Source organism: Phoenix dactylifera, unplaced genomic scaffold (genome assembly GCF_009389715.1).
Source record: "Phoenix dactylifera cultivar Barhee BC4 unplaced genomic scaffold, palm_55x_up_171113_PBpolish2nd_filt_p 001167F, whole genome shotgun sequence".
Lineage (NCBI taxonomy): Eukaryota > Viridiplantae > Streptophyta > Magnoliopsida > Arecales > Arecaceae > Phoenix > Phoenix dactylifera.
The window spans coordinates 70,129-80,463 of record NW_024068506.1 but is presented as its reverse complement, the minus strand read 5'-3'; the positions used below and the strand labels follow the sequence as shown (position 1 = coordinate 80,463).

Here is a 10,335-nt window from a genome sequence, read left to right as displayed (position 1 = left end):
CTTCTTATCAATCAAATTGATTACTTGTGATTCCTAATCACGATTTCAACCATCGGATCGGTCAATACTTCTAGTGTGTGTGACCCCATAGGTTCTATTCTGACTGGTAGTGAGATATATTATGATCTCTATCACAATATCATTGAAAACTCCTTTCAATGGGTTGGAACGATTCCAACTCAACTCGTTAGGGTTTATCGATCATCAAGATAATCCCTATGAGTCCCACCATCCACCAGTGACACCTAGCAGCATGTAGTGGCTACCCAGCAGAATGGAATGATGAACCTCTAGGTGCAGTTAACATGTGATACAGTCCTACTATCGTGGATCCCTACAGGACGGAGGTCATGGACAACTCGTCAAACCCCATCGTCTGTCATATGTCAAGATTTATTCGACTTGAGTTGGATAGTGGAAAACTCTTTTTCCACTTTATATTACTGCCCTGGCCAAGGTCTTAGAACTCAGTCTAACAAATCACATAGGATCACTCCTCTTCTATCAAGGTCGATAGATTCCTTATAGGTGCATACCCTACTCCTACAGTGAACCTACTGCAGCCAATCTACACTGCATGGACCCATATGGCTAGAGACCATGTATGTGTGTAGTCAAACTACAATAACCTCACTGTGAGTAGCCGAAGCACCGCAGGTCAAAGGACCAGTCACACTACTGCAACATCAAGCAAGTCACTGACGAGTGGATAGACATCCAAGTGACTTCTTGTCTTGGTCACGCTCAGTACCCTTGTTCTCTAACAAGCACCTGCACTATCACTTCAGTGTCCCTACACTGTGGACTCAAGTCTCGTCCATCCAGAAGGAAAGTGATCTGTGCACTGATCGGATCGATCACCGTCCTCGTGATGATCCATTGATCAGGAGCATTTAGAAATTAATCACCAATGATACATGGCTCAAATTCTCAACTCTTGAGAATATGTATCATCATCTTATTAATTTCTTGGATGATTCATAGACACATAAACAATATGAATGAAAAGATGCCTTTTATTTATTCAATAATAAATAGTCAAGTACAAAATTATGTCCCTAGAATCAAAAATGTGTCAGCCAAATTGGCTTCTAGGGCATACATCTAACACCTTTCTCATGTCATGCTCATCCCAATCCTTTTCTAGTTTGGGTACAGTGACACCCTCTACATATATGGATGGGATGTATGGCCCATTTACTACAATGGTCCACATCTCATAATCTTGGGCTTGGATGAATATTCTCATCCTAGCCTTCCAATATGAGTAGTCGGATCCATTAAAGAATGGGGGTCTTTGGGTGGACTGACCCTCAATGTGGGAAGATCCAAATGGGGTTGTCATTTTGATCTTTGACTCTTAGGGTAGAAGAGTTTAGGCTCTGATACCACTTGTTGCCCAGATAGACAACCCAAGAGGGGGGGTGAATTGGGTTTAAAAGAATTTAGCTATTTAAAACGTTGTGGATGACTAATTAATGCTTTACCCAGATGATTAATTAATTGCTATGTGCTGTGAATGAAATGAGAGTAAAGGAAAGAGACAAACAATCACAAACACAAGGATTTTATAGTGGTTCGGAGCTAACCCTTGCTCCTACGTCCACTCCCCAAGTCTCACTTGGGAATTCACTATAACCCCTTGGATTACAGCCGGTTGTTTTACAAGCTCACAACCAAACTTGTTGTTTTACGAGCTCACAACGAACTCGGTCGGTTTTCCCAGGCTCACCGACTAGAACCACCCCGATTGTTTTCTCGGGATCACAATCGAACCCTTACACACGTTGGTTTTACACTCGGCTCACCAACCAACCTCAAGACTCTTGATTCAATCCCCCGATTGAATCAAGCAAAGACAAGTTGTAAATAAAAGGGACAAACAGAAAACAAAGCTTCTCAAAAGCAGATAAGCAACAATATAACCAGAAGAGAAGTTAGAAGCCCTCAAACACGTTTGAGTTGGAGTTGAGTAGGGCTTCTCGAACTTCGGGTCTCCTCTTGAATGTGTGATCGACTTGAATGCAGGAGGAGGCTTCCTTAAATGCTGGGAAGAGGAAGTTGGATGGAGTTAATGTCGCTCTTCCCTCTTTTCTGTTGAAGAACAGGTTGCAGAGATTGAATGCTTGATTTCTTTGAGTGGAATAGTTGTTCTCTGCCTTGCTACAGTCCTCTGAGGCTATTTAAGCCATCCCCCACGGAAACTAGCCGTTAGAGACCTTTTTCTGCCCGTTCTGCACACTCTGCACAACCTGACAATATGTCCGTTGGTGGGTCGGAGTCGACTCGCGCGATCAGGAGTCGACTCGGCGGTAGCAGGAGTCGACTCAAGCTTTTCTGGAGTCGACTCGGCAACTGTTCCGAATTTGAATTAAAGTAGCCTCTTCGACTGGGAGTCGACTCGACTTGTCCCGGAGTCGACTCGCCAACTTCTGGAGCTGACTTGGCTTTTTCGGAGTCGGCTCATCCCATGAAGTCCGTGGATCTATTTTTGAATTTGGTCTACTCGATTCGACTCGACAATCCTGGGAGTCGACTCGGCGCTCAGAGCCCGAACTTCCGATCTACTGTCTTTTGGCTCGTCCAGTCTTGGAGTCGACTCGAACTGTTCCGGAGTCGACTCGGCTCTCAGTTTCCGAAACTTAGTCTTCTGTGTTTTTAGTGAAGCGCTGCCTTGGAGTCGACTCGAGCTGTCTGGGAGTCGACTCGAATCTCAGAGACAGCAAATTGATCTTCTGTCTTCTTTGGGGTCGCGGTGTCTCGGAGTCGACTCGTGCAATGCGGGAGTCGACTCGAATCTCAGAGTCCAAAAACTGCCCTCTGACTTTTTCTTTGTGTACCGCTGAGAGTCGACTCTCGCTTTCTTTGGAGTCGACCTGCCAATCCTTGGAGTCGACTCGCGTTCCACAGGAGTCGACTCGAATCTCAGGGTCGAAAACCGCTCTCTGACTTTTCTGCCTATAACTCCTTGGAGTCGACTCATACTTCTCCGGAGTCGACTCGGTAAACATCGGAGTCGACTCGCGCACTTCAGGAGTCGACTCGCTGACAGGTTTTAAGTTGATTCCTTCTGTCTGTCTGTCTGTTCTCAGTCGGAGTCGACTCATAATGATCCGGAGTCGACTCGAGCCCGTGCCAGTGATCCTGATACGCTTGGAGTCGACTCGTAATATCCTGGAGTCGACTCGAGTCTCAGACTTTGGTTCAAACTGACTTCTTAAACTTATCCAAAATATCTTGAACCAAGTCTAGAGACACTTAGACAAGATTTTCACTGAAACACTCAATTGAATTCATTAGTAGACAAAAGATATACTCAAATGCTTTGAGCTCATCAAAATCAAATAGGGTTTTAATCAATCACTCCACACTTCTTTCTTCTTTCTTTCTTCTTCATCGGCATAACAGAGGGGAGAGAGAGGATGGCTGATGGTTGGCCATGGTGGCCCAGCGAGGTGGCGATGGCGGGCAGTAGAGGGCAGTGTTGGGCAGCCGGCGGTGGTGGCCGGCCGGCCGAAACCAACCCAAAATAGAGCCAAACAGGGAAGGTTTTGGGCTCGGTTGTCCTAGGATTCCCAGCCCTCTCACCGGCGGGTGGGGTCCGGCTTCGGCTCGGGGCCATTGCATGGAAGGGCTAAGGCCCTCGGCGACGAACGCCGGTGAGGGCGGTGGTTGGCAGGAGGAAGAAAGATGGAGGAAAAACAGGGTCTTCTTTTTTCGGTCGAATTCCAGCCGATTTCTCGGCTGGCGGCCGCAATTCCTAGTCGTGGGAAGAATAGGAAGAAAATGGGAAGAAGGAGAGGGCGTTAACTCGGATCCGACGGCGTCCGGCAGCCCCGATTTCTGGCGAGCACAATCACAGGCAACCGTGAACTCAATGGGAAAAGGAAGAAGGAGAGGGAAAGGAAGAATAGAGCTTGAGGTGGAGGGCTTAGGGGGTAGGGAGGTGTTATATAGAGGAGCAAAGCCTCCCTAGCTCTCGGAAGTCGACTCCTACCAGGAGTCGGACAGAGAAGTAGACTTCTGGTGGGAGTCTTCCTCTCCATTTTACTCTTTCTTTTCTTTCTTTTTTTTTTCTTTTTTTTTTTGATGCGAGCTTGGGCTGGGCCAAGCTCGGGTCAGGCCGGTCAAGCGGACCGGACCTTGACCGGGCCATCACACTTCTACCAGCAGTATTGGAGCCTTATCGAAGACGATGTCATGGAACTCTTTGATGAAGTCTATTGAGGGAAGGCAGAGCTGCTAAGATTGGACTACTCCGTTATTGCATTGATACCCAAGAAAGATGTGGTAAGGCACAGACATTGTCGGCCTATTTCACTGATGCAAGGGTGGTTAAAAATAATTTCACTGATGATGGATCGGCTTGTTGAACACTCCTGTGCCCCTGAAATTATTCGTCATTGTAAAAAGTTGAAGATGGTATTTTGTGTAAATTAGACTTCAAGAAAGCCTACGACATGGTCGATTATGCTTTCCTTCTAGAGCTAGTGGAAGCTAGAATTTTTTGGATTGAAGTGCCGAAGATGGATTGAATTGATCCTATTTTATTCCAAGTTGGCATTATTGATCAATGGAACGCTAGGTCGATGGATTAGGTGTGCAAGAGGACTTTGCCGGGGCGAACTTTTATCTTCTTTTTGGGTTGGTGTCAGATGTTTTGTTAAGGATCAAGAAGAAGGCAGTGCAGGAGGGGCTGATACAGGGGCTAGGATTAGGACAAATAGTAGTAGTACACACATTACATTACACGGATGACACTTTGATCTTCAGCGAACCAAATCTAGATAAGCTTAGAAATTTGAAGGAACATCCTGTACTGTTTTGAGCTAGTGACAGGAAATTAACTTTGATAAGATTTCCAGAGTCTACCTTGGTCGAATATCAGGAAGTATTAGCTGGTGTTCCATAGTTCTAAATTGCCAAAAGCATTCCCTTCCTATCAAATATCTGGGTGCTCCGCTTCATGACTCCAAGCTGAAGGAGGAGGATTGGGTATTTCTAGTAGGGAGGTTTCAGAAAAACTGGATGGATGAAAAGAGAACACAATGCCTTTTGGTGCTAGATTGGTGTTGGTGAACAGTGTGCCTTCTGCTATGCCCCAAGTTTGGATGACTCCGTTTCATCTTCTAACATGGCTTGTTAAGAGGTTTGATCAAATGCAGTGAAACTTTCTTTGGATAGGCCATGAAAAAAGTCCAAATTGGAATGTGTCTAGTGAGTTGGAAGATGAGGCATGGAAACAAATTGGAAGGAGGATCAGGTGCTAGAGATCTGTGAAACTGCGGCTTAGCATTACCGTCTGAATGATGGTGGAAGTGATTCATTGAAACTGAGAAGCCATAGAGGAGTTGTTGCTAGAATTGTATTATGGAGCTAGAAGAAGGCCAGGCAATTTCTCTAGACATCAAATGAGTTTTGCTGCTCCCTTCAGGAAGGTCTTTTAAGAACCGAAAAATTTCTTTAATGGTATGAATTTAATATGGGGAATGCAAAAGTATCAAATTCTGGAAGGATTCATGGTGTTTGATTGGCATTCAATGTTCAGCCCGAGAGTTCAAAGAAGATGACTCTGCCGGACGCAATTGAAGCAATGACCAACAGGCTGACAGGCGCATGGAAATATGCAATGGCGATCTTTGCTTCATACTCATCCAAGAAATTCAATAAACATTTGGACACTGGGTAATTACTCTGAAGAAAGATGGATGTTTAGATGACGTGAACTTGAGCACCTCAACTGGAATGTAACCAACTCATCATCTCTAGGCATTCAGTTCCCTATGTTAATGGTAATGAAGAGCTATAAGAGTCGTACGTCAATCATGGAAGCCTTGATAAGTTCCTTTTGGAAAAATCAAGGAATAAGGAAGAACTAGAGACCCTTAGAGCATTAGGATATGTGTTTCTGTTAAGAATAAAATAGCATAAGCTTCCTCATCAGACACCAAATCATAAACGAATGAAAAAGTGCTGCTTCGCAGCATTGGTGCAGTACAAAGAATCATGCGGGTGACACACAGGTGCCGAAAGGGAAATAAAGTGCAAAATTAGCTGAAACAATCTGCAGGAATGCTAATGTCAAAAAATTCTACGTTATATATTGCTAGTCGATGACAACTTCTTGCTACCAAATACTGCAGGCTGGAGAGGCTTCAGCCTGCCTTATAATATGAAAGGGTGGTAAAATCTACTGCAAATAAACCATCCTATTTTCATTCATTAATTGCTATACCCCTTCACATATCGCATGGTTTTGGCTGTCAACTCATTTGCAGCACTTCTTCGATATCTGTTTTTCCATTAAAAGAACATGAGAATGTAGCAGTGAAAGCAACAGATCAAACTCAAGAAGTCTGGAGCAAACCTTTTTTGGGTAATTCATAATCTTATTAATCTGGTTAAAATATAAACCAAATAAATATCTGTTAGGTATCTAATACAACTCAAGCTCCCAAAAAACCCCAGTAAAGAAAACTGCAGAGCCACAAAAATTACAATGCATATGGTCAACCTTCAAACTACCCTAGCTTCTCCCCGTGCGAGGTTTTTCTTGTAACCACCCAAATAGGATAAAAAAGACTCCAGTTGTGGTGCCATGAAACTCCAAAAGACCCAAAAAGTTGACATCATTGGCCTCTGGTGCCTCTTCATGCATTCAAAGAGCCAATACAGAGTCTTCAAGAGAACATGGCACCAACCTTCTTAGCAAAGTCATCTTCGTCCATCCTCTTCATCCTCCTGATATGCATTCTCAGCATCTTCTTGTTTGAATTCCCCACCCTCAACTGCCTCACAGTCAGACTCTCCATCTCTCTGGCCATAATTTTCCAGCTCCTGATCATCCATAGCACCCACTGTCATGCCAACTTCCACTTCATGTGTATTTCCTTTAGTTGAAGTTTGACCATCGTTAGGTAATTCTTCTTCTACAGGGATAATTCCCTCTTCTTCCTCTTCATCAACTCCAGTAACCTTGGATTCTGCAGGCAGTCAGCAGCATAATCACCTTCTTTCTCAGTCGCTGCTGTGACGGAAGAACCAATCCCACCTTCAATATCTCTCTGATTATTGTTATCCCCATTGCTGGAAATTGCACCATTTCCAGAAGCGGGCTCTCTCTTCCTCTTCAGAATGATACTGAGAGGCTTTGGACCCTCAAATGAAGAACCTTCAGATTCTTGATCGCCAAAAGTTTTCCCCAACTTGATGTTTTTCTGATCTTGGAAATTCTCCGAAAGCTTTGCACCTTTGAGCTCTGCAAGACTTTTTTGGACCAGCAAAGTTTAGAGGATCTGCATCTTCTCTTATGATTGGCTGGTCACCAACATTCCTCACATCTGAGAAGTCATCGTGAGGCCGCCTCTTTATTTTATCGTGGTACCTTCCTTGGTAATTTATTGACCTCGCAGGCGATGATCTTCCTCGGTGTCTTCTCTTATCTCTATCTCTCTCTGACCGCAAGATCAGTAGGTCGATCTGGTAAAGATCTTGCAGGGAGAGTTATTCGACCTTGCAGACGACTGCTTATGGAGCTTTCCATATGAATACGTCGGTCACCCCTGTGGGCATGACGAGCATGGTTATCCCTCTGATCGAGTTTGCCGCAGCGATCAGGACTAAGAGCCGATCTAGAACCATCTGGCCTTCTTCGCTTCAATAACCGATGGCGTAAATCTGACCCATCTATGTCATGATAGCTCTTCTCTCTCTGCAGCATTCTCTTTTCAGGCATTGATGCTCTATCCAGAATCCTCTCACAGGAAATCCTCTGTTGTTCTGATGATACCGATTATCTAACCTTCCATAACTGTCATACTCAAACACTCCATTATACTGATCTCTCTCCAAACTGGGAAGAGGGCTCATAGTCAGAATGGTGATAGTCAAAATCACTGACATGGTTCAGATTCCTTCCTCCTTGAACAGGTGCTCTTCGAAAGCCACCTTCATCATGGAAGTAATCAGACCTCTTCCACATTATTGTCTACAAGAACATCGAAGCCAGGAGAGGATTCTCTCAAGGACTCATCAGCTTCTCTGCCATTCTGAAGGTGCTCATCTATAGACTGAGACGATGACATCGGGGCTGGCCAAGAGCAATGCCACCATCGACAGGAACATTGCTTTGCTGGAAGCTAGGAAGCTCATCTTCGGATGCATAAGGCAATGTAGTTTGCTTATTTGCAAAACCATTGTCGGGTACATTTTCAGATTTTGCAGCAGGTTTTACAGGAGCAAGAGGCATTTCAACTAACTTGTCAAACTTTGCTTCATCCATGCTTTGCTGAGAAGTACATTCCTTGAGACCCCATGAATCTTCTTGATGGTTGACACTGGATCAGGAGGAGGTGTAGAAACCTTCACCACCTGCTGTGGAACAGGATTACCTGTTTGTTGTGGTCCATGCATGAAAGGGCATTTATCACCTCTCAAGCAATGCCCCTTCTGAAAATAATAGCAAGGGAACATTACTCTTGTTTAAGTTATAAGAAGCAGGACCATTTGTTGCAGGAACATGTGTCAATGCTACAGTTTGTGAGGGAATTGGGCGCTAACCCTGAAGTAGTCCCCGGAATTCCAAACAGACCATCAAGCGGCTGAAGAAAAGAAAACAGCATTAGTATCCAGATATTTAACAGCATTTACAGAATATATGGCATCCATGCAACTAATGAAAGATCACTTTCTTATTTTGACCAAATAAGATAGTTATATTTCTGAACCCATGAGCAATTTATTTCCTGGCTCATGTCTAGCAAACTCATGGAACAATATGAGCAAGATACTTTAAATCATGGACAGATGGATGAGATAAAGGACAACAAATATGATCGTCATTAATGTAATTGTGTGCTTCTACATTGAGAAAACAGAAGAAAAACTCACCGGATGCCGGAAGGTGCATCTTGGATTTCAGGCAATTACCATTTAACCAGTACCAAGCAATCTCTGGGTTAACCCTGGCACCCTCACTGTGGCGATACTCAACTCAGTTCCCTGAATAGGAAAAAGCTATGTTATTTATCTTTAAAGTTGGGCAGAATATTCTAAAGAAAAATACCTAGGACAGAAAGTAGTCCATCTCCTTACATCAGTTATACAAATTAAATAACAGGCACATGAGAAATCCCTTTAGAAAAAATGTAATTAATGATTATTAAAGTTATGAAGATGCTAATCTTAGATTTGGCAATCTATTTTTGAACCTATATGATACTCGAACTAGTGGAGAGCAGCAAAAGGATTTTCAAGTAATACAGTTCCATACAGAAGCTAGGCCCATAAGCAATAAAGTGCATTTATACTTGTTGATAATACCATAACTACACTCGTCAAGTTATTCTCAGCCACATGGAGAAAGATAAAATTCTTGTAAATGTTTTAGTATTTAGGAAATCGACCAGTGATATTTGCCTAAGACAGAAGTTCAAAGTACATGAAATCTGATGTCTCATAATATAGGAAGAAAATAGCTAGGCAACTTGTAGTAAAAGAGGATAAGTAATGAAGAATCAAACAAAGTGGTAAATTCTATGAACAGGATCCTTTTTTGAGTAGTTTTACTTCATTTCTTCTGTTCCCCGAGGCACAGTCTTTAGCTAATAAGAATGGTCAATAGGTATTATTACAAATCATTTTTGATCACATGGAAGTTTAGATTTGCCCCAAAGAAGCCCTAGGGCAATATTTCCTAGTATAGGTTGAGCCCCAGGATAGAAGTCCAACAAAAATGAGCATTGCAAGTCTTGTTGTTTCATTTTTAGCAGAGATCATGGCAGGAACCCAGGCTCTCCAAGCATCTCCATTTTGTCTTTAGAAATGTGGAGTGAAAGTGAAGTTTGGGAAAGTGAGAGAAGAATCACAAGCCAGCCCTCCTATTCAGGGCCCAACCTAACAAGAGCCAGGTTAAATGGACTCAAGCTGAGCTGACTCCATGGCAACCTCAACAGACCTGACCCAACCAGCCAGGCAAAACCTGATCCCATCTAAGGAAGCAAAACCAACCAAGCTGTTCATGAACAGCTTCGTAGAAGGAATGAGCCAAGACAAATCTTACTTGCAGAAAATGAATCAGAAAAAATTTCTGATTCTATTTTTGGCTGGAATAGGAGATTAGATAATATTTATTAGGCATCAAATATATAAAAAAAAAAGTAAATTTGGTAATAGGTTAGTTAAATGTTTGAAGTGTTTGCAAAGGAGGCAAAACTGGTACAGAAATGTCCAAGAGGTAAATTTGCAGAAGCAAACACTGTCAGATTGATAAGATGATGATTTGGAAGCATTTCTGAAGGGAGAGATACCTTTCCAATGACTGTGCGAACAATCATT

At 43.2% G+C, this 10,335-nt stretch overlaps 1 protein-coding gene across 1 annotated transcript; it reads right to left on the bottom strand.

The window, feature by feature from the left end:
* Positions 1-6,355: 6,355 nt before the first annotated feature.
* On the bottom strand, positions 6,356-8,472 carry LOC120108092 (zinc finger CCCH domain-containing protein 32-like). The gene is made up of 5 exons (XM_039121634.1): positions 8,255-8,472; positions 8,071-8,179; positions 7,901-7,987; positions 7,460-7,789; positions 6,356-7,283 (listed from the first exon to the last, which is right to left on the bottom strand). Exons 1-5 carry the CDS (start codon positions 8,470-8,472, stop codon positions 6,930-6,932), a joined length of 1,098 nt encoding a protein of 365 aa, XP_038977562.1. The 3' UTR covers positions 6,356-6,929.
* Positions 8,473-10,335: the final 1,863 nt, after the last annotated feature.

Coding starts and splice junctions, on each gene's coding strand:
- LOC120108092 (XM_039121634.1), bottom strand. CDS start 8,472: ATGTTCCCTTGCTATTATTTTCAGAAGGGGCATTGCTTGAGAGGTGAT. Junction 8,180..8,254: donor AAGCAAAGTTTGACAAGTTA/GTTGAAATGCCT, acceptor TTTGCAAATAAG/CAAACTACATTGCCTTATGC. Junction 7,988..8,070: donor GCCCCGATGTCATCGTCTCA/GTCTATAGATGA, acceptor ATGTTCTTGTAG/ACAATAATGTGGAAGAGGTC.